Source organism: Sceloporus occidentalis, unplaced genomic scaffold (genome assembly GCF_023333645.1).
Source record: "Sceloporus occidentalis isolate IW3139 unplaced genomic scaffold, rSceOcc1.0.p SCAF_234, whole genome shotgun sequence".
NCBI lineage: Eukaryota > Metazoa > Chordata > Lepidosauria > Squamata > Phrynosomatidae > Sceloporus > Sceloporus occidentalis.
Window position 1 is genome coordinate 887,460 of NW_028317214.1, and position 24,467 is coordinate 911,926.

Below are 24,467 nucleotides of genomic sequence, written 5' to 3' on the forward strand. Positions count from 1 at the left end.
CTTACAGGGATCCGGATCTTACAAGGATCCGAATCTTACAGAGATTCGAATCATTCAGAGAATATCACTGATACCATACTTTTATAAATAAATACATTAATAATGTTCACACTGCCCCCAGGATTTAGATTCCCCTGAGTTTGCCCCCCTTTACCTATAACTGCACCTACAGTTAACTTTATTAAATTAATTAAATTAACCCTCAGTCATCAGCATAAAATTAACCCTTATACCCCATCAACCATAACTGCCCCTGAAATTAACCGTAAAGATCCCATTAACCATAACGGCCCCTGAAATTAACCCTAAAGACCCCATTAACCATAACGGCCCCTGAAATTAACCCTAAATACTCCATTAACCATAACTGCCCCTAAATTAATTGCATGTACTCCAGATAAATTACCTAATAAATTGGTATGGTTGATGGGGTCTTTAGTGTTAATTTGGGGGCAGTTATGCTTAATGGGGTGTTTAGGGATAATTTAGGGGCAGTTATACTTAATGGGGTCTTTAGTGTTAATTTAGGGGCAGTTATGCTTAATGAGGTGTTTAGGGTTAATTTGGGGGCAGTTATGCTTAATGGGTCTTTAGTGTTAATTTAGGGGCAGTTATGCTTAATGAGGTGTTTAGGGTTAATTTGGGGGTAGTTTTGCTTAATGGGGTCTTTAGTATTAATTTAGGGGCAGTTATGCTTAATGAGGTGTTTAGGGTTAATTTGGGGGCAGTTATGCTTAATGGGGTCTTTAGTGTTAATTTGGTGGCAGTTATGCTTAATGGGGTCTTTAGTGTTAATTTGGGGGCAGTTATGCTTAATGGGGTCTTTAGTGTTAATTTGGGGGCAGTTATGCTTAATGGGGTGTTTAGTGTTAATTTGGGGGCAGTTATGCTTAATGGGGTGTTTAGGGTTAATTTGGGGGCAGTTATGCTTAACGGGGTGTTTAGGGTTAATTTAGGGGCAGTTATGCTTAATGGGGTGTTTAGGGTTAATTTGGGGGCAGTTATGGTTAATGGGGTGTTAAGGGTTAATTTTAGGGGCAGTCATGGTTGATGGGGTGTTAAGGGTTAATTTTAGGGCAGTCATGGTTGATGGGGTGTTTAGGGTTAATTTAATGGTGAGGGTTAATTTAATTAATTTAATAAAGTTAGCTTAAGGTGCAGTTGCAGGTAAAGGGGAATGTAAATCCTGGGGGCAGTGATTATTAATGTATTATTTATAACAGTATGGTGACATTCTCTGAATGATTAGAATGCCAATGAAGGCAGAGAGTCGTTCAAAGATCTGGATCTTACAATGATCCGGATCTTACAATGATCCGGATCTTACAATGATCCGGATCTTACAGTGATCCGGATCACTGTAAGATTCGGATCCCTGTAAGATCCGAATCTTTGAACGACTCTCTGCCTTCATTGACATCACTGGAGGCAGGGGGGAGGATTTATAATGAAAGGGGCGTGGTCAATCGTTAGTGTGCCTGCACGGAGTTACTGGAAAACAGTAACTCCGTGCAGACACACTGAGTGATCCGAAGATCCGGATCATGAATCGGATCATTTCAGTGAACGAATCGAAATGATCCGATTCGCTTTAATGATCCGAACTTCCCATCACTAACTACTAGCCCACTCGCCCCTCCCACTAAACGAGGGCAGTGCACAAGTGTTTGGGTGTCACGTGACCGCGTGGAGCCGTAGCCCGGATGTGTTTGCGATGCTTCTGGCTTGGACGCTGCGTGAAGTGAGGAGATGCCGCGTCTGCCGGGCGGGCGGCTTTTGGAGGGCTGCAGGGTCCGTAGTGGCCCTCCGGGCACCTCCCTGCGCGGTCTATCGTGGCCTTCCCCACGTGGTGCAGAAGAGCAGCCCTTTCTCCACAGACTTTCCCCACTGCAAAGGAAGGAGTGACGGCGGATGGGATGAGAGGGGTCCCATCCAGTGGCTGTCTTCAGAGGAGGAGCAGGAGGACGAGGAGGAGATCGAAGACCTCTTAGTCCCGCACTCCGCCTCCCTGCTCCACGGGACGCAGCATATTTTTATTGTGCATCCTGATGTGAAGTGGGGGCCAAAAAAGCACTACGCAACCACTGGTAATTGTCCTACACGGGCCGCCGTACCCGTTCTTCAAGCTCATGTTGGTGGTAGTTGCTCCGTTTTAGCGCTCTGTCCTAAAACCGTGTATATTCAGAGGCCCAAACACGGACGGCCAATGCACTGCAAATTGCTCTATATATTCAGAAACATTTAAAATGAGATTTTCTTCCTCGTTAAACACGGCATTTGCAGGCAGACAAGAATCATTCAGCCTGTCTAGTCTGTACACTTTTTAAGGGTAAAAGCGATGTGTCGTGGCTCTCGGATTATATATTTCCTCACGGTAATAACCTCTACCGCTTCTGCAGGGAAGCTGTTCTATTTATCTACCAGCCTCTCGTCTATCCGTGAGGCTCTCCTAATGATATACCGATCTGACAATTGCCCAACTACGTAAAGAGCGGTATAGAAAATCCAGGTGTAAAAGTTCTATTTGATGAACAGCATGGACGGATGTGGCTTTTAATATCGTCCGCAGTTAGTTTTTAAGTCAACGGATGCCAGGGCGCTGGGTACTAAGCAATTCTTCTATGCTCTGTATCTTTAATTTCCACAATTGAATAGTTGGGGGGGGGGGGCATTTAGAAAGGTGCCACAACCGTGTGGTGGGTGCTGCATCCCTGTTTTATTGTATGCGGAATGATATAAACAAGGCGCGTACATTTATTATATCGTAAATGAAAGTATTGTGGCACGTTCTCCCCTGTCAGCTGGTGTCGTATCTGATCCGTGCTGCGGCCGAGCGTTCTCTTGCACGGGATGCGAGGATTAACCCAAACCCATAGACGCCTTGAAGAAAATACAGTATGTTGCAGCGTATAACAATTACACAGCCTATTCAAAAGATCCGAAGTGTATTCTCTAACGTGCTTTCCCTATTGAAAAGTATTTCTTAGAGTTTACTTCTCAGAGCAGCATTCTTTTTAATAAATATGCTATTTATTATTGTCAGATCTTTTTTTATTTGTGTGTTTTTATTTTTTATTTTAGCTGACCTCCAGGTTGCCGAGGCGGTCGCTCTGGTGCACAGTCTTCCTAACTGGACATTGGTGGACAAGTTAATTATGTCTACGAAATCTCCCGACAGCAAACTCATATTTGGCAAAGGGAATTTCCAAGTGCTTACAGGTAACGCCTGGAATAAGTTATCCAACATATATATCCGTTTGTAGCTATAGAGACTTAACCCTGTCTTATCCCCGCTCCGGTTATGTGATCGCGTTAACATAACAAAGACCTCACCTGTTCGTGTTTGTTTATTGCAGAGATCATTAACGGGCTTCCTCAGATTACTGCAGTCTTTGTGAATGTGGAAAGACTTTCCCCTCTCACTGAGGTAATGTTTTGGTTAGTAACAATACTTACAGAATTCTAAACCACTCTGTTACTAAGGACAGAAGTTTCATTTCAACCAATTGCTTGGTGGATCATGTGCCGAGGGGCACCAGGACTACGGTAGTACTGCTTTGGGTCAATAATAGTCGGTGGAAAGGGGATTCGTTAGATGGCAGCTCACCACTTTGCTTAATCCCTCGTTTCTTCTGGAGCTCACCAGTGGTAAGCTCCAGAAGAACCGAGAACATATGAGGAGTTATGCATACAGGAGAATCTCTCCCATACATTTGCAGAGGGGCACCACGATAAATTTAAGGGACCACGTAGCTATCGTATTCATTAAAGTGTCCTTTTTAACGAATAAAATGCCGGGTCTGCTAGCCTTTTACGTTTATCTTGTTGGAACGGATTTAAATGTAAAAGCGCAAGTCATTTTTCATGCAGGCGTTTAGTAAAATACCGACTGTGCCAAGCCTTTATACATCGATTGTTCACGTGCCTCCTTAAGAATAATGTATATCCCCGGTTGAACAACTTGCGTTTATCTTGTGTTCTCTTTTTAGAAAGAACTTGAAGAAGCCTGGCGAGTGAAGGTGTTTGACAGATATAAAGTTGTCCTAAATATTTTCCGCCATAACGCTCGCACAAGGGAGGCCAAGCTGCAGATTGCGTTGGCTGAGCTCCCGCTGCTTAGGTAATGACATACCTGCTTAAAAAAAAAAAAGTCTAATTCTTTTATTTTTTTTATTTTTTTTTTATTAAATGTGTTTTGGTTTTTTTTCCTCTTGTAATACAATAGTGCACACGGTTTCCTAGTATGCTGTCATTGGTGCTGTGTTGTAAGTGGATATTTTGCTACTAATGGCTAGTACCATTTTTCACTGATGTAATGGGTTCAAACTCCTATCAGTCCTTGGTCAGGTCGTATAGTGAGGATAGCTTTATGTCTATCCCGTGCCTGTTTAAATTCCCTCCCTGTATGCTCGTGACGGTGTGTAGTAGCTGGAGATTACCAAATCCCTTATTTTAGGTGGTTATAATGCGCAAGTAGCCATTATAGGTTTCTATATTTGTCAGTCCTAGAGTTCTTTTTGAAATGCATAAGTGTACATATCCTTAAAATGTGAACAAGGCATTACTAAGATTTTAAACTTATTCGAAAGACTTGCGCACACAACACAAAAATAAATTTGCCATTAAACTTTAGTCTCACAGCTCAAACACAAATAAATTCTAGATGCCACAATTGGCGAAGAACAGCAAGCACTTTCAAAAGAGATAGGGAATGCTTTGTCCGCAAAATGGGCTTCATTACTAAACAAGAGTCTGGCAGAGATAAAGCACAATTAATTAAAAAAAGGAATTTGTTACAGCACTAACTACATTATTTCCTATTGGTCCTTCCCGTGTTGTCTATTCAGAAATTGATTTTATATATATATATATTTTTTTTTTAAGTAGCAAATTAAATAGTAAGAAACACTTAATAGCTTGATTTTAATGATTTTTCCCTGTGGTAATATTTAACACTAGTTTTAACACTTTCTCTGCTAGATCAAGTCTAAAAAATGAGATGGCCCATTTGGATCAGCAAGGAGGTGGATCAAGATATATCATGGGCTCAGGTAAACAAACCTTTTTTACTACTCTTTAACTGGAAATATTGTCTAACAAAACATCAGTCAACAGATTTGTATTGAGATTTTTATAGTCCAACGGTCTGTTGGGAAGTGTCTGGTGCATATATAAGGAAATGCCCCTTTGAGGCAAATAAAGCAGGAAATGTACATGCAAATCGGTTATTTATATCTTAAAACTGTTGGACCATTTTAGAAACTGAACAAGAATTTGTGATTTTATTGCTTGGACTTGTTTGGGGTCTTCTTGACGCATGTGGGTTAATAGGTAAAATATGCACAGCTCTTGACCTAAAGATGTTTGGTATCCACAACAATACCGTGACGGTGCTCAACCTTTATCTAGAATCCTACATGTCTGGCGTGCATTTCATTCTCAGATTGTTTATCTTTTAGCATATCAGTAGCCTTAACCCCTTAAGGACCAGGCTGTGTTTTACCTATTGTACCATTGGGACCGAGGCTGTTTTAATACTTTTGCGGTGTTCGTGTTTAGATGTAATTTTCTCTTCACTCATTTAGTGAACCCACACAAATTATATGTTGTTTTTTTCAGGACAAGAAGGGCTTTCTTCAGATACCATTGTTTTAATCATATTATCTAATTTCCCATAAAAAAAATAATAAAATATGATGAAAAATGTAAAAAAACCCCACATTTTCTGACTTTTACCCCAAAAATCTTTTACTCATCCAAAAAAGCTAATGAAAAAACCTACTAAATAGATTCTACTATTTGTCCTGAGTTTAGAAATACCCAATGTTTTTATGTTTTTTTGCTTTTTTCTGCACGTTATGGAGCATTAAGTACAGGTAGCGTTTTGCTATTTCAAAACCATTTTTTCCAAATCTGGTAATTCTTCCCCCCATGTGCCATTTCGGGTATCTTTGAAGCCGGCCAATGCAATTTACCCCATCAAATCATATATTTTTGAAAACTAGACACCCCAAGGTATTTCAAATGCTAGTATTTTAACCCTTTCCATGCATAAGATTCTACCACCAGCCTTTGCCACACTTTGTGTTAGTATTTTTTTGGTATTTTTTTTTTACACAAATTGTACTTTGGGTATACATTTATAGCTCCAGGTATACGTCACTATCAAACAACACCCTAATATGTGTTCAATAACATCTCTCGAGTACAGTGATACCACCCATGCATGGGTTTGACTGCTGTTTGGGGTTAAAAGGCCACATTTGGGAAGTGCGCTTTTTTCCCCCTATTTTGGTCAGTCTGTGCCTATGCCCTATCTTTGAGCCTGGCCACTACAATTTACCTCATAAAACCATATATTTTTGAAAACTAGACACCCAAAGGTACTTAAAATGGTAGTATTTAACCCTTTCCATGCATCAGATTCTACCACCAGCCTTTGCCACACTTTGTGGTAGTATTTTTTTTTATTTTTTTTTTCACACAAATTGTACTTTGGGTATAAATTTATAGCTCCAGGTATACGTCACTATCAAACAACACCCTAATATGTGTTCAGGAACATCTCCCGAGTTCATTCATACCCCAAATGTATGGGTTTGTCTGGTGTTTGAGGTTAAAATGCCACATTTTGGAAGTGCGCTTTTTTTTTTTTCCCCATTTCGGTCAGTCTGTGCCTATGCCCTATCTTTGAGCCCGGCCACTCCAATTTACCCCATCAAACCATTCATTTTTTTAAATTAGACACCCCTTGGGTATTTGAAATGCTTTTATTTAAATTTTTCCACGTCAGGATTTTTGGGAAGATACAGCGCTAATTTTAGCACTTGCTCATAATAATAAACTTTATTTTTTTATTTTATTTATTTTACTCTTTTTGGACTTTTTTTTTACATTTTGCTGGAACTGGATAGTTCCTCTAAAGCATAATAATTTTTAAATGTTACCATGTTTTTTTTAAGCTTTTTCTTTTTTTCTTTTTTTTTTTTTAAATATTTTACTAATCACATAGTGATTAGAAAGCTGGCCTCCATTGACTTGTATGGTTGAATGCAGTACCTGTATTCAACCAGCAAGTGGAGCCAGAGTTCTCTAGAAGGTCAGGAGACTGTCTAGCGAACTTTTTCAACTTTATTATTTTTTTCCCGGACCGCCGCCATCTTGCGGATGGTGAAGACTGCGTGCAGCTGCGGCTGTGACCGCTCTCCGGAGCGGTCACAGTCCATCAAGAGGTAAGTGTTTGGTGTCGCTGGATGCCTCCTGATCGAGGCATTCCAGCGACACCATTGAAGTTTAGGAGGTGATCGTTGATCGCCTCCTAAACGCTTTTAAAACGGGCGTCCGCCGCCATACAATGTATGGCAGCTGTTGACGCCCCGGGGAGGGGCCAGACATGGCCCATCATGCCGATCTCGGTGTTGCTGAATGCCTCGACATCGAGGCATTACAGCAACACCGTTTAAACTTAGAAAGTGATCATTGATCACTTTCTAAGCTTGTTTAAGTCTGATGACGTGTCAGGCACGTCATAGGTCGTTAAGTGACCGTTTTGCATGACGTGCCTGACCCGGCAATGGACGTTAAGGGGTTAATTGTGGGGTCCTTGTAAATGAAGATACAATCACATTCCAAAATCCATGAAGTAAGGTGGGCCTTGGGGTGTAGATTTAACCCATTCACTAAAGTCTGAAACGACTTCGCTGAGGCACACAAAAGTATATGCAATGTATCACTTTAACCCCTTCGTGACAAAGGCTGATTTTACTTTTTGTACCCTTCGTGACAGTGGCCGTTTTAACATTTCTGCGCTGCTCGTGTTTAGCTGTAATTTTCTTCTTTCCCGTTTACTGAACCCACACACATTAGATATTGTTTTTTTCAGGACAAGAAGGGCTTTCTTTAGATGACATGGTTTTGAGTGTATCATATTATTTACTATTAAAAAAAGTATAAAATATGGTGAAAAATTTAGAAAAAAATGACTGTTTCTAACTTTTAGTTGAAAAATCTTTTACTCATCTATAAAAGGTAATAAAAAAACCTGCTAAATAGATTCTATTTGTCCTGAGTTTTTATGTTTTTTTGCTTTTTTCTGCGTCAGGAGACCGTCTAGCGAACCTTTTCTTCTTTATTATCGCCTCCTAAACGCTTTTAAAACGGGCGTCCGCCGCCATACAAAGTATGGCGGATGTTGACGCCCCGGGGAGGGGCCAGAGATGGCCCCTTTCTGCCGATAATGGCGTTGCTGAATGCCTCGAGGTCGAGGCATTACAGCAACGCCGTTTCGGTGCAGAAAGCGTAAATAGATCGCTTTCTGCACCCGTTTAATGACGTGCCGGTCCTGGCACGTCATTTGTCGTTATCGACTTGAATTTCCGTGACGTGCCCGGACCGGCAATTGTCATCCAGGGGTTAAATAGCAAACCAGTGGACACACACTTATGGATGCCCTGTGAAAATGTGTTCGACAGATCAGCCTTGACTATTCAAGCACTTATCTTAATATGGTCGGTTTTGTATCAAACATATAGGTGAAACATTCTTGGAAATACAGCAGCGATTGTTAAAGGAGAGGGAGACGAAGATCAAAAATGCCTTGGAGAAGCTAAGAAGAACGAGAAACCTGCTGAGGACGCAGCGCAGGCGCAGAGAGTTTCCCATCATCTCAGTAATGGGTTATACCAACTGTGGTGTGTATTGCAGAATACCGTTTATATTAATACGTTCTTATGCAGCATGTCAAGTGTACAAAAGCCTGAATAGGCTGAATCACAGTGGTGTGGTAAGAGACCAGGATGTGTCAACCCATACAACCATAGCCTCAAGCTATGTAACTTGAGTGCTGAATCTTTCTTTGACCTTCATGTATTTTAATCTGGGAAGGCTCAATCTTGTCACATCTAAGAGGTAAAAGATGAGGCTTTTTCCTCCTACAGTTTTAGGACTTTTACCATAGATCGTTGGAGGGTATCTTAACTATTTTTGAGCATATCTCACCCCGTATTCAGTAACAGGTTGGCTGTTTAATGTCAGAGATGTAATTACACCATGCGATACTGCGTAGGCAGGAGAATCTTCCCGTTAATGTACAAACTGTGTGAATTGTTGGAAGGGCCCAAACAAGTTATCAGTCATTCTAATCTTAAAAAAAAATAAAATAAAAAAATAGAAAACTATAAAATAGAACATTTTAAAGGGAATTGTGTGATGTCCTCATTACATTAAGAGTTCATTGTAGTTGCTAGAGTAATCCCAGGTGTCTGGATTAGTGGTGTACAATTCATAATAGGTAAAACTATTGCATGTTTTTACACTTTAATTTTTAATAGCGTTAGGATGTATGGAAATGGTTTTATAATAATGCCCTACTTATCATGAAATGAACAAAACTTGTCATTAAATTCAAATGCTATATAATCTGCGTGGCTGATGTAAGTATGAAAGAGGTAATTACAGAGGAACTCGGGCATAGCAAAAGTGTAAAAAAACAAAAAGCATAAACTTTTTTTTTTTAATGGTTGTGTAATGCTGAGATGACACAGATTCTGTATTTGAAATCAACGTTTCTTTCCAAATGGTTTTCCACCCTTGGTAATCCCATGGCCAGTTATTTGCTGTAGCTGCAGACTCCCACTTGACTTATTCTACCATATCAGAATCCGCTATAAGTAGGTTAGTATAAGCAATTTCAAATGTTTTCCATGTGTAAATAATACATCTTGTAAGTAAAATGAATGGAAGCATGCAAAAAAAAAATACTCGGGGAAACGAAAGTTAAACATAGCTAAACCTGGCAGTTTCTCGTATATAAGGGCTGGCCTTATAAAATGCATAGGTTAAGGAGTACTCTGATCCCATTTTCCTGTAAATGCATATTGGACATTTTGCATCGATTCCACAGCATTATACTGCATGCAAAATGCCGCAGGTATTCTTCAATTGGTAAACTTTGAGGCAATAAAAACAATCGCTAATGCATTGTATGGCGCCATCCTCTTCTTGCAGGGTAAAATCGCTGGGGTTGGCCCTAATAACGCATTGTGCTATTAGAAAGTTGTAATGTTTACTTCTTTACGAACATCGAGAGTGAGTCTTGGTAACCAAGCTTATATGCACGCTACTGACTATGTGTTTGTTCTGCAGGGAAAACCACTTTGATTAAAGCATTGACTGGAAACATAGACCTGCAGCCCCGTGACCAGCTCTTCGCCACCCTTGATGTCACAACCCACGCAGGCTTGCTGCCCTGCCGAATGCCTGTTATTTATGTTGACACCATTGGATTTCTTTCCCAGCTACCACATGATCTAATTGCATCTTTCTCTGCTACGTTAGAAGATGTGGTGCATTCGGTAATAATCATTGTTTGCAATTTGCATGTATACTGTCTACTGAATAATGCGTGATTATTTACTAATGATTATTCAAAAGGGCTGTAAATTTGTAACAGTGCATTTTTAGGTTATAACATGCATTTTTTTTAAATAAGACTGAATCAGGGTAAATCAAATCTCTGACTGGGCATACAGTGTGATTGTATTCAGTGGACAAAAATGCACACATTGTCTATGCTGTATAAGCAGAAAACTATTGGGAAAATCGTACCACAAATGGTTAAAAATGTGAGTACTACTCAAAGTTGAAACTGCACTACAGCCTTAAAGCTGCAAGTTTAAAATAAGTGTGTTTATACTAAAGTGGTATTTGCGTTGGTACAGATTCTCCCATTAGTGGCTATTGAAAGCGTGTTCTAGAGAATAAGCAGTGCTTTGCTATTGCTTTATATATGTTTTACAATTGTATATTTTGTTTAACTTGAGCGCCTTGCCATCCCTATTTGGTTACATCACTTTCCCCATGTTAGACTTCATAAGGGGCTTTCTGTTTGTTTGCTGGGATGTACTTCATTAATAAGTAGTATTGTGTTGTAATATCGTTTCTTCAGATGGATAATTGAGCTTCTTCAATTATCTGTTCACTTATTTGCATTTTCCTCTATTAGGATTTATTAATCCACGTAAGAGATATCAGCCATCCTGAAGCTGACAATCAGAAGGCCAGCGTCCTGTCCGTTCTGAAGAAGCTGAACGTTCCTCAGCAGCTCCTCGACACAATGATTGAGATTCATAACAAAATTGATTTAGTGGAAAAGTGAGTAATGTCTCCATGGGATTGTCCCTTTATATAGAATTAAATGTTTGTAAACAACCAATAAGTTACTCGTTTAGCCCTCATCAGACACACAAACCATTAGTCCTTGAATATATATTTTATATATCTTTTCTAAAGACCACTGTGAGACTAGTCAACAACAGCTGATGGATTAAAGGTTTTATAAAGTATTTAAGTTTTGGCAGTTATAGCATAAGATCATCTGCCACATCTAGAATATTTAACACCAAGCAGTTATTTGAACTGTCCCTGTAACGTAAGCAACATACACATTACATGTACTGTATATACAGTGTTGACTGCTGGGAATCTTTAACTAAACACTTCACCTCTCCCATTTTGCACGTTGCGGGGGACAATCTGCTATTGTTTGTAGCGCTATAAATAAGTATGCAGATCACACAATCTATGGCTATGCTACTACACTTTTAGTTTTCTAATCATTATATACTTTCATCAATGTATACGTGTAGATCATCTGAAAAATCCTTAATCGTAAACAACCCTGTATATAGTATATACAGTTCCAGCCACATCTGCCCAAAACAAAAAAGTAAAGAATATTTGAGGAAAAGAACCTAGAAACTCCACCTTAACACAGTGAAGAGAGTTGGGGACCCAGAATAGCGTTCAATGTGTTGGTGCGATGTAGGTGTGTGTATATATAAATTCATAAACACATGCATGTATACATGAATCCCTTTTTATTTGCATCCTCATGTATGCATGCTATCTTGTCCCTCTTCTCACTATGACATCAGATGACCCATAGTGTTATCACCCTCTGCTTTATTCTGAAATCAATTGAAAGCTTAGTAGTCGCTCACAAGGAGAGAAAGTGCCCCCCCCACATAAATTGAAAATCTCAGATTGAATCTTTATAATAAAACACCAAAAGCTTAATTTGGATCTAGGTATATTCTTCCCTGCCAGATGCAGAATGGGACTGAAGCCCAAAAATAATTAGGACCTTTGAAGTTACTACACAATTTGGATATTGCGTAATTTTACTGATACGAGCTCTGAGCAGCACATTGGTATGATTTGTTATTAATTTGTACATCCTCCGGATGGCTTTACAGAAGCTTGTCTATGACAGCGTGCTAACCTTGTGCTCTTTTGTGTTGCTTGTAGTCACAATAACACTGATTCGGCGGCCGTGCCAGTGTCTGCACTTCTTGGGTATGGTTTGGAGGATTTGAAAAGGAAAGTGGAGGCTGCAGTAATGAAAAGCACTGGAAGGACAGTTCTGACTATAAAAGTGAATCTGGAGAGTCCCCAGTTAAGGTGAGTGTCATCTATCGTTTTAACCTTTGAAAGGTGGGATGAATTTAGCATCCGGTCTGTTTATAAAAACAAATCCCAGGAATATAAGATAAATGTAAGTGTTCCCCGCACAAATGAATCGTAGTGGATACTGTACATGACCTATGTCATTGTTGCTACATAAAACTGCAGTATATCATTTTAATTGTAAAGTTTAAACTACATTTATATCAATTATAGCCATGTAGAAATAAGTTATGGAACAATAGACATGGTTGCTTAGAAGCAGAATTAATACATTTCGGATGTGAGGAAGTAGAAACCTTATCCGCATTTTAAACCTGCAGCCAATTAATTTTTTTCCTCTAACAGTGGAATTGGCCTTTGCCGAGTCTTCTCTGAGGTTATGACACCATGTTCTGACCTGGATTTCTGGCATAGAACATGTTTTATTGGGTGTTGATGCATATAGGACCTACTTAATGTCCAAGGAGAAATGATTCTCCTTGGTGAAGGTTATGTGCCGTTAGAACATAATTAAAATGCAAATTGAAGACCAAATTTGTTTTACAGCTGGCTGTACAAGGAGGCGACTGTACAAGAGCTTAAGGTGTGTCCAGAAGATGGAACGGCCAATGTACGAGTGATTATAACTAATGCTGCATATGGACGATATATCAAACTATTTTGCAAATGAGTAGTGGCTGCTACAGTAGATGAGCACACTGTGGCAGAAAATGTTTCTTGTAAGACTTTACCCTTTTATTTATAAAATGAATGTGGAGCTTGTTGGGATTAGGATTCCAATCAAGGCGTAAGCTTCATGAATACCCACACGATGGCAGAGTAAATGGGTACTGATGCACTTTGTTACTAATACTGCAATTGCAGACCTCTGTATAGAACTGAGGCGTATTTATTTCTGAGTGATTTGTAGAAAAACCTTATAAACTAGCTGTTTTTTGATAAAAAAAAATAAATGCATTTACTACTTGTCTCATAAAGGTGGGTGTGGAGCTAAAGGGTAACGGTATGGGTAAAGTTAGAGAAGCAACTGACAAGGTAGGTGAATTATTGTGCATTTTTAGTTAGCAATGCAAAATGGTACGAATAGATATTTATTGCTGTTTTTCAAAGCCATACATTGCATTTAAGTGTTTGCACATAACACCCTGCCAGCAGGGGGACAAAATATTCCAAATGTATGGACATACCATTTCATTTAACAATATGATGCTGTACATTTGCTATTAAAAACTGAATGCTACACTCAGAAACAGGATTTGCTTAGAAAAGTACACCGCCACTGGGTGTAGATATTATACACCTGGACTAGATCGGAAGTAAACCACGCAGGTTTATCAATACCTAACCTTTATAGTCCCACAGTACTCGGGTTCCTAAATATTCTGCTCACACGCTATACCGTGAAACAGCTTGGCATACAAAAAGAGCATATGAGAGAAAGACACTGGTTAAAGAGTCATTAACAGGCCAAGACATATGTGATAGATATTACATGTATCTAAACAACGTGTCCGTGTAAGGAAGGTAAAATATAAAGCTGTACATTAAGCAGTGTGGCCATGGTTGGTATTATCCTATACTGGTCTTACAGAAAGCTTTGACGCATTCACTCCCGCTTTACCCTGCATGATAACACTTTAGTGATTATTTAAGAGCTATGATTTCATTCTTTGATATGTAGCATTTATTTATATTGCCTATAATGATTCTATTAATATGAATTATAAGGTAGCTCTTAGCACATTAACATTTTCAGTGCATTTACATTTTCTGTATGAAAGCCACAGAATCACTGAACGCCTCAATCTTTGCATTAAAGGGGCAGTGCTACTACTTACTATGTCCATCGATGCCAGTGAAACAGGTCTATTATAAAGGAGGAGCTTCGTAGAAAGTCCGTGGATATGCTCAGGGCCTTATGGGATTTTTAAATTAGAATTTCTACAGTGTAATATGACATCCATCTAATAATGGTACAGATATTTGCAATAATATTTAATAAGAAAAAATGAACAGCTAACTATGCCATGGTACCACAATTAATTGTAAATGCATTTGGTACAAAGATACCGTATACTTATCAGCTCATCTATAAACTTCAGTAGTTATAGTCTAGCAGCAATGAATACTGTTGGCCTTCTAGTGCCTTACAAAGTGCCCCGTACAATGAATCTCCTTCCGTGGTCCCAGACAGCTGGTTGAGGAAGCCTACAACATGCTAATTGAAGCAATCCAAATGTTGCATTCACGGTGGTCCACAAACACATGACTTGGGGGCAAGATCACTTCCCAAATGTGTTCTAACTACTTTTACACTTTATGGAATGTGTGTTGATACAGTCCTGTAGGATGTGAATGCAACTTGAAAAAGAGCATTAATCAATAAGACGTGTCCCCCTGCCGAAGTTTTCTGTTGAGGTTAATGACGGCAGAAACAAAGCCGTCCAACCCAATTAAGTCTTCAGCAATTATGTTAATGGCATCTTTCTGCTTCCCTGGATGTTGCTTCTGCACCCATTTATATAGCAATGGAAGTTTAGGAATGGTCATTTTTCTCAAGGATCCTAATGGGTGGCTCAAGATGTAGAACGCATTCTCTGTCAAGTTTAGACCGGCCGTGAAGAATCCAACTGTGGAAAACACAAATCACAATGTGTCTGAGAAGATTGAATTACACAGTATTGCATAGTTTTACAGCAAAAACTTACATTTTTAACTATTTTAGAACTCTGAAATAATGTGTGTCTATCACGTGCCAAGTTTATCAGTTTCTTCTGCAGGTTTGGGTCTGAATTGAAGCTTTATCATAAACTACATGTGGGTTATACGTAATGTTTTACAATACACTGATCCATTATTATTAAAAGGTATAGTTTAAGTCCTTGAAAATCATTTTATGAACAAGCCGAACTAATCTGAAAACGTGACCTTTCAAAACAATTTTGACACCTTTATAATATAACATATTATATTCAAGTAACTTTTACGATTAAGGTTATGTAATGTGACAACTTTTAACTGCAGAATCTCTCTCATCCCAAAAAGAGCAATTAAACTTGTTTGTCAATTTTTACACAAAGAGTTGAAACACTCTACTTATATGTAACGTGATCGTTTCAGATTATAATCTAAATGTGTGTTACTTAAAGCATACCTGGGAACATCCAAAGGTAAGTTACCCAGAGCACTCCCCTTATCTGGGGAGCAGCTTCATGTAAGAGTGGGGCTAGTTGCATGTAGCCTCCCAGCTGGACCTAGACAGCCTTTAGTTTGTGGTGGGGTGGTTGGGAAGGATGTGGTGTGAACCTGGTCAAATGATGCTCCTTGGACCAGAGAAAGAAGAAAATGACCAGACGAGGCAGGGCTTCACTCAGAGGCTTCAGGTGGAACACAGAGTTCCCAGTTATGGTGACAACACTATATTTCTGTAAGTGTGGTAGTATGTTCACTACCTACTTGTTGGCTGGTCCAAATGACCCTACACAAAAGTATAGCAGAGTATATACCTGGCCGTCCATTCTGTTTTTTCTTCTCCAGAAAGTGAATTAATGTACTGGTTCTAGTTGTGTTTGCCCACCAGTATGGAATCGAGGGCCATAGGTAGTTGTCTTTTAATGCTAAAGTGTTGTCATCAGAGATGATAACTTGGTAACCTTGTTTCCACATACTCCTCAGTGTAGGACATTCCTTGATAAAAGGAAAAGTAATGGTAAACTGATGGGTGATGGCCATGAATAAAGCATGTTTAAATCAGCACCATTTTATAAAAATCATGACACTGATTGGACTATATATATCTTTATCCACAAAAAAAAGTTAATGTCTCTTTTATACATACGTTTCTTGGGCATAACTTAGGATCAAGTATTCTATGAATAACGGAAGTAAAATGGGCGTGAAGATCTGGAGAAACTGCATCAAGGTCACGGCAGGACAGGATGAGCACCTCTGTTGGGTGGGTCTTCAACCAGTCTAAGATTTCTCGTAATATCTTCTAAAAAAGGAAAATAAAGTATCATTACATTCGTTTGTTACTTCCCCATTTGACTTTGCCAGTTGTGAAATTAACTGCACACTCTACACCAAGGCTAAAACAAAACTCTGCACTAATTTAAAAGGAAAAGCAAACACAAAATATTTCTTAGATGGTCAGGTTCCAATAAATATCTCAAATTATTGCAAGGGTTTGATTGCAGTTGTCACCAACAGTGGCACAACCAGTTTAGGTATAGGGGAGCAATTACTTTTTCACATGGATGATATAGATTTTGATTAACTCTTTACCTTCAATAAACAAAATTATCATTTAAAAGCTGCATTCTGTGTTTACTCACATTGTCTTTATCTTATATTAAAATTAATTGGATGATCTGAAACATTTTAATGTGACAAGCAAAAATAGAAAAAAAACTGGTAAGGGGCAAATACATTTTCACAGCTCTGTAAATTTACTAAAAAGTGGCTTTTTCTTCTACGTGCCCAGGCATTTCATTAATCATCAAGAGGTCCCGGTTCTCTTCTATGAGCTGCGGCAGAACCAATGCAGCAGCAAAAGCTTTTCTGCCGGGAGAACATTGATGGTCTACCGTCAATCGTTAAGCATAGTTAACTAATTCGGCAGTACACAGGCTAAATTAAGGCTTTTGTGTTATGCCTACGTTCTTCGCAGTAGATTTTACAATACAACCGCTTTACACTATTTATTGTTTTGTTTTCACTTCTCTTTTGTTTCGAGATTATATGCAAAGTAATTACATAATAAACAGATAATAATTTGCCAAATTAGTGAGCGTGTTGCAATATAGAAAATTGACATTATCATTTCTTCAATTTGTTGATTAACAGGCAGAAAAAGCCCATCAGGGAAGTCACTGTCAACTCCCAGAACCGGCCCTCCAGCAGCTACTAAATATATGAAACAAATAAACTAATTTCATGCTAAAAATAAACCCGTCTCCAGCTCATTGTCTGGGGCATATGAGAAGGACTGAATGGGAAGATTTTTGCCTCGGCTCCCATTGCGCACTATTCATAACCCTCATCTGTTACACAAATATAGCCAGACGTTCATTCTTCTCTAAACATCTCCGTAACTTAACTATGCATTTTTAAGTCCCAAATCAACCATGTTTCTCCTTGAAGAATGCCAGAGTTGGTCCTGCATAAAACATAATGAACTCGGTAAGATTTCTTCTGTTTGCAGGTTTGCTTATACCTTCATGGATGTGAACAGCTTGCTTTGATCTGACAGGGAGGCTGAACACTTTTTAAACTGAAGGACATATTTTGTCCTTTATATATGCATTAACGTATTTTCTGTATCCTTACCTCCACTGTCACTGATGTGTAAAACCCATGAACAAAGTACAGATTGAAAGATGGATCATCTGGCCTGAGAGCTATCCGTAGGTCCAAGTATCTGATTCCAGCGTCCAGCTGCTCTCGGACACTTAAGCACTATTAAGGGTGGAATAATGTACGTAAGGCCATACATCATTTAAATATACATTTTAACTTGATCACATAATAGTTTACACTATAGCAAATAGATAGCAGGCACCATAGCTGGAATGCCTGAATAAGTGCATCAGGTAAATCACTAGGCAGCACAGATTAGTGGAAAAGGAGATGACACAACCCAAGACTTACACAGAGGCTCATTTAGTGTTGGGATAGAGAGAGAAACATGCTTGCTTTTGCTGTGATTATATTGATCGACTGGTAGGTTAAAATAATAATTTTACAGGAGCCTGTAGAGTATCAATAAGGTTTAGCAGCCATAGGGAAACTTATAAGCCAAGAGGAAAAAGTGGTAATCATTTCATGCCGTCTAAAACATACCATTATTTTGGCTAGTTTGCAAGATTTAAAAAATAATGAGATTTATACAAATTCAATATTTATAGATATTCGTCCTTATTTATGCTTCTACAAAAAGGTTGTCCCTAAGCTGCATTCTAGAATCAATACCCAAAGAGTATAAGCGAGCAGGGCCCTCTTTACCTATCTGTCTTAGTCTGCCAGTTCTGGTTTTGTCATACCCCTTGAACATAAGTATTGCGGAAATTGTTGGCGCTATATAACTAAAATATAATAATAAGAAATATACAATACATAAGGGTTTGATCATTCTGTTCACAAGTAGTAAAATGGGAACCTAACTCAAGTATTTTGTAAGCGTTTCTCCTGATCTACTGTCTACACTGGATTTCTTAGTGATTTTATCCTCTGTAGTTTGTAATCTGTGTCTCTGATTTTCATCTTTTTAATGTACTAATGCACTAATAGCAGAATAGTCATAGCTTTTAGTAACTACAAGTCTCCTGCCCCTGGTTTAAAAGCTTAACTAAAGTGCCTAGTGGGCTAATCACCAGATTCTATTCTCTTTCCTATTTACTAAATAGAGCGAGTGGTCTGTCTGTCTAGGTCCAATATATAGCAGAACAACCAATGAAAAAATTAAGAGAGATCCTTTTGCTGTCTACCTTGCGTATCTTATTATGGGTTTACTGTGTTACTAAACTCTGGTTTGTTTCAATGTTTGTTTGCCTGTCACCACGATGTCTGGTCTGCTACTGGATTGGCCCCCGTAAACCTTAGAACTTCCTGATCCAACAGAATGGTATGAGGAACACATGTTAAGAAACTAAAACGTTACCTGTGTTGTACTCCAATTGTAAATAAGTGAACGGACAATGTAGGGCACATACTTGGCAAGTGTCAGCAGAATTTTGGGCACCTCAGGACTAAATGGAGAGGTTTTGTCCAAACAGTAGCTCATAGTATCATGACTCCCTAAAAAAAATAAGTTGATGAAACTGGAAATCTTTTAAAAAGTTAGAGCAGCTGTTATACTGGTCATTAGTATTGCTGTTCATGACAAGTGCATCAAAGTATGGAATGGCCACTGGAAGCACTGCCATGTTGGCAGAAGCTTGCACCAGGTTATGTCCACCAAGAGATAAGACAGAAGATAAAAGAAAGAAGATGAAAGAGAAAGAAGATAGAAGAAAGGAGATGAAGAACAAGAAGATATGGAAATGGAAGCAGAAGCAAGAGTGGTTGGCAGAAAAAGGTAGGGAAACATTTAGAAAGTGTGAGAGAAAAAGTGAATGAGCGTGTGAGTGAGAAAGAGTGTGTGAATTTTGGATAAAAATTCAAGTTTTTTGCTTGGTTTTTGTCCGCTTCTTGGAGGGTCTCTCGTTTTTGTGGCTTCGTGCGAAATACTGGATTAGCTAATTCCGTAAATTTACAATTCGTACTAATTGGAATGCACGAGTCTATTGACTAGTTTCTAAAAACACTTGATGTTTCACGATAGAACACTAAACAACATTACAATGCAGAAAGCACAGGCTTCAGCTAAACATCTTCTGGTGGAAACACAAAATGTGAGTTGGGTACCTGGAATTGATAAATTATAGAGCGGGCAATCCCACAGTTTCTCAGGGAGATGTGACATCCACCTCTCATTATCTTCCAGCTGAATATCCGACTGGCACAAATACTCTTTCATTTGTAGGGTGCTTGATAAATGTTCTGTTAATACAAACAATATAATATGATTTATTCTTATAGATGTTATTCATCAGTGAACAAAACATGAATTTGATCAGAATTAACAAATATGAGGCAGTATGTATAACAGGATACCAAACAGGTGCTAATGATCATCTATTAATATGTAGTTTGACACAATCATTTACTGAAACCAAAACAGCTGTGTAAGAGGCATAAAACTCACTAACAAGGTGAGATTGCTGAAGATGGCTTAATGTCAAAAGTCATACACTATATCAAGACTGAGCACAGCAACAAGACACAATGTAGATATACTGCATCAGCAACATCTCTTCCAGGCAGAAGTTTCAAGGCAGACATGGGTTTCCAGATGCTCTGTCCAAGCTCTTTTGAAGAAGCACACAACAGGCAATGTTGAGGACTGTAGTAAAAGTGATTGGTCAAGGAAACTTAGTGCAGCAGATGAAAGACACATCATCCCTTTGCAATCAGAAGATATCCAGCAGCGCCATCAGCTCTGCATTGGCAGAAAACAGTGAGACCCGGGTACACCCATCTACCGTCCGGAGAAGTCTGGTCAGAAGCAGTCTTCATGAAAGACTTGTTCGAACTCAACTATTCACGGAAACACAGGAACAGGGGTATATAAAAATGGCAGCAAGTGCGCTGGAATGATGACTCAAAAATTGAATTGTGTGGCTGTATCAGAAGGCATTCATGTGTGTATGTGACTCTGTCTGTTTGTGTGACTGTGTGTGTAATGTCAGGTTAATTCTTCTCACTATCTACCCCCTCTCCCTCCCTTCTCACTATCTACTCTCCCCTTCTCACTACCCTCTCCCCCTCTTCTCATTATCTACCCTAACTCCCTTTTGTAGTTCACGTACCTTGCAGAAGTTCTGCGGTGGGAGCGTGAGGCCTCTGTCTTGCTGCTCTGCTGCAGTGCGTGCATGAAATGCCGGCACCGAGACCGAGCTAGAGGCCTCGCGGAGGAGGCTGAGGGGTGCTGAGCAGTTGCTGAAAACATATTCATGAGTGACCACTTGGCGCCCCTCTCTCTCTCTCTCCTCTGTGTGGCAATCCAGAACATTATGATCACCCTATCAGGGGGGCACATGATTAGCCAAAATCATTAAGAACTATCTTCAGCATAAAGAAGAAAAATCGGTCCTGGAAGTCATGCTATGGCCCTCACAGACATCTGATCATGGGATTACATGAAGAGAGAGAAGCAACTGAGGCTGCCTAAACCCACAAAAGAACTCAGGTTAGTTCTCTAAGATGTTTGGAACAGTCTCCCTGCCGAGTTCCTTAAAAAATTTAGTGCAAGTTTTGAAAGGGTGGTCACACAAATATTGATTAGATTTTCCTTCTGTTCACTCACTTTGCATTTTGTTAAATGATAAAAAAACTTTTGAAAGCATTCTTACTTTACAGCATTTTTTCCACCTGCCTCAAACTTTTACACAGTACTGTACAATATATACCCTATATGTACAAAAGTATTGGGGCACCTGACCATTACACTAACAGGGGCTTTAATGACATCGCATTCATATACATAAACATTAATATGCTGTGCCCCCCCCCCCCATTTGCAGTTATAACAGCGTCCACTCTTCTGGGAAGGCTTTACACAAGATTTTGGAGAGTTTGTGTGGGAATTTCTGCTCATTCATCAAGTAGAGCATTTGTGAGGTCAGGCACTGATGTTAGATGAGAAGGCCTGCCTCACAATCTCCATTCTACTTTATCCAAAAGGTGTTCAATGTGGTTGAGTTCAGAGCTCTGTGTGAGCCAGTCAGGTTCTTCCACCACTGGGGCACAGTCATGATGGAATAGAAAAGGACCTTCCCCAAACTGTTCCCACAAAGTTGGAAGCATAGCATTGTCTAAAATGTCTTGGTATTCTGAAGCATTAACATTACCCTTCAATGGAAGTAAAAGGGCCCATGAATAACTGCTCCATTATCTCTTTTCCATCAGACTTTACAGTTGACACAATGCAGTCAGACAAGAACTGTTTTCCTGGCATTCGCCAAACCCAGACTCGCCCATCAAATTGCCAGAGAAGTGTGATTCATCCCTCCACAGAACACGTCCCCACTGCACCAGAGTCCAGTGGCGGCATGCTTTACACCACTTGATCAAACACTCGGCAATGTACTTGGTGATGTGAGGCTTGCATGTAGCTGCTCGGCCATGGAAACCCTTTCCATGAGTCTACCGCTCCACAGTTTTTGTGCTGATATTAATGCCATTGGAATTTTTGAATTCTGCTGTGGTTGGCTTTTTCGCACCAATGCATCTCAGTACCACACATGCATTTACTGAGCTCTTCAGAATAACCCATTTTTTCACAAATGTTTTTAAAGGAAGACTGCGTGGCTAGGTGCTTGATCTTAGTTCATATAAAAAATATATTTTTGCTAAATATTTAGCAATAAGTATTTGACAGCATGCTACATATATTATAAACAACAATAATAGTGCAATATGTAAACATCCAGACTTTTGGTCCATGCTTGTGAAAATACTGCACCATTCCTGGTTCTCTTGGTTTTTATAGATTTTAGAAGCTATTAAATTCTACTGAATCCTTTAACGAGCCTGTTTTATCCAGCCCGCTTGTGAGTGGATCTGACACCTTATTAAAGTTATTCTTTTGGTGTTTACATATTTCACTATTATTGTTGTTTGTTTTTCTCCCCATATATATGCTCTCCATGGTCTATCGTTTGTGTTTGTTAACACTTTATTAGTACTTTTCATTTTATTTACATGTGGAATTTAGGTTTTTCTGTTTTCACAAAAAAAAATCTTCAATGCTTTAATAATATTTTGTGTTTATAGAAAAGTTTTGAAGAGGTGGGATTGTAGAAACAACGTTCTGAAAGTAAATGTGTCTGATGAAATATTGTGGTCTGGTTCAATGTAGAAAACTTTTGTTTTTGTGAACAAAATATATACTTCTAGAAGTCATCTACCATGGTATTTTATATATATACTCAATATAAACTGAATTTGAATATCCAAAAAATTACATTTATTTTGCAAGATTGTCTTCCTTTTACCTTATGTCTGAGCTTATACTGTATGAAGTGCTGTATAATAACAATAATAATAATAATAATAATAAAATATAATGTTAATAATAATGTTAATAATGATGATAATAATAATGTTACAGGGGAAACCACCAGGAAAGCAAATGACAAAAAACATTGATTACGTGTTCCTGGAAGCATAAAAAATGACACTTAGAATGAATAATATATTTTTTTAGTAAATTATTTATGTTAAGAAACTCTTCAAAGATAAATGTCTTTTGATACTACAGCTTATAGTATGTATAGTGATATATATATATATATATTTATATATATACAATGTGTATGTATATATGTGTGTATATATATTTACCTGTTCTTTTAGCCCCCTCATATTACTCCACAGCCATACGTTAGAGAGATCTATTGCTGTTATATAATACAGCAGATCCTGTGACACCATCAGCCGCTCCAGGAACCTGCAAACCCCGACCTCCTCCACCCTCTTATTAAAAAAACCTCACCAGAGCTACCAGCAACAAAGTGCTCGCCATGCACAGCCAGCTGATGGCCAAACACACTCACTCCTCCGCCCACACCAGCACGTCAGCCCTGCACGGGCAGCCTGGGCTTGATGCGAGTCTTCTGGGTAGCCATTTGTGTGGAAAGGCGGCCAGCCGCTGGTCCACTGCTGAGGTCAGGGAATCCCAGTGAGCGGGATGCTGGAGCGGACTAGACAGAATGAGGGCAGGCTGGGGTTTGGTAACAGCTGCGCTAGTGGGGAGGAAGAAGTTCCGCAGCCACTGCACAGAGGGAGGAGACACACTGCACACACATACACACACACACACACACACACACGAGCTGCAGGGAACCCGGCTGGCCTGTGAAACTGGTTTTAATAAAGGAGGAGCAGCAGACAGAAATTAACTAGTTACAGTTTGGAGACTTCATTATTTAGTAGCAAATATTTGCCTCTTTCATGTGTATATTAATGTGGCATTTATGTCAACTTAACACATTTTAACAATAAAACAGTATGTGTTATATACATATATCATATATATATATATATATATATATATATATATATATATATACTTTGTATATGCGGACAGCCCTCCTAATTCCAGAGTTTAGGTATTTCAGTCTCACCCAGTCTAGCAGGTGTATAAAATAAAGCACACAGGCAGATATCTCCATTGGCAAACATTGGCTGTGAGATGAGTTTTTTATGTGACAGCCTCACTGGATACCAGGAGTCAGTTCATGAAATTTCTGCCCTGCTAGATTGGCCCCGGTCCATTGTAAGTGCTATTTTTGTGAAGCAGAAGCATTTAGGAGTAAGCAGCTCAGCCATGAATTGGTAGGCCATGCGTACTCACAGAGCGGGGCCGCTGAGGGCCAACGTGCGTAACAATCCCCTGTCCC

The 24,467-nt window shown here is 39.1% G+C and overlaps 2 protein-coding genes across 2 annotated transcripts; one reads left to right on the top strand and one right to left on the bottom strand.

Moving 5' to 3' along the window:
* Positions 1-1,714: 1,714 nt before the first annotated feature.
* LOC149276555 (putative GTP-binding protein 6) lies at positions 1,715-13,135 on the top strand. Its single transcript, XM_089503490.1, has 10 exons — positions 1,715-2,087; positions 3,082-3,219; positions 3,357-3,427; positions 3,990-4,120; positions 4,981-5,051; positions 8,532-8,690; positions 10,144-10,352; positions 11,003-11,151; positions 12,307-12,459; positions 13,012-13,135. The coding sequence occupies exons 1-10, from the start codon at positions 1,715-1,717 to the stop codon at positions 13,133-13,135; spliced, it is 1,578 nt and encodes a 525-aa protein (XP_089359616.1).
* A 1,709-nt stretch (positions 13,136-14,844) lies between these two features.
* On the bottom strand, positions 14,845-22,339 carry LOC149276556 (PI-PLC X domain-containing protein 1-like). The gene is made up of 7 exons (XM_089503491.1): positions 22,318-22,339; positions 19,870-20,004; positions 19,124-19,260; positions 17,794-17,922; positions 16,304-16,459; positions 15,972-16,152; positions 14,845-15,095 (listed from the first exon to the last, which is right to left on the bottom strand). The coding sequence occupies exons 1-7, from the start codon at positions 22,337-22,339 to the stop codon at positions 14,845-14,847; spliced, it is 1,011 nt and encodes a 336-aa protein (XP_089359617.1).
* Between the last annotated feature and the right edge of the window lie 2,128 nt (positions 22,340-24,467).

What these genes read in the sequence shown, in the direction of transcription:
- LOC149276555 (XM_089503490.1), top strand. Translation starts at nt 1,715, where the DNA reads ATGCTTCTGGCTTGGACGCTGCGTGAAGTGAGGAGATGCCGCGTCTGC. An exon ending in AAAGCACTACGCAACCACTG is followed by an intron (nt 2,088 to 3,081) that starts GTAATTGTCCTA and finishes TTTTTATTTTAG; the next exon opens with CTGACCTCCAGGTTGCCGAG. An exon ending in AAAATTGATTTAGTGGAAAA is followed by an intron (nt 11,152 to 12,306) that starts GTGAGTAATGTC and finishes TGTTGCTTGTAG; the next exon opens with TCACAATAACACTGATTCGG.
- LOC149276556 (XM_089503491.1), bottom strand. Translation starts at nt 22,339, where the DNA reads ATGGGTTATTCTGAAGAGCTCA. An exon ending in ACAATTGGAGTACAACACAG is followed by an intron (nt 17,923 to 19,123) that starts GTAACGTTTTAG and finishes CACCCTTAATAG; the next exon opens with TGCTTAAGTGTCCGAGAGCA. An exon ending in CTAAGTTATGCCCAAGAAAC is followed by an intron (nt 16,153 to 16,303) that starts GTATGTATAAAA and finishes CCTTTTATCAAG; the next exon opens with GAATGTCCTACACTGAGGAG.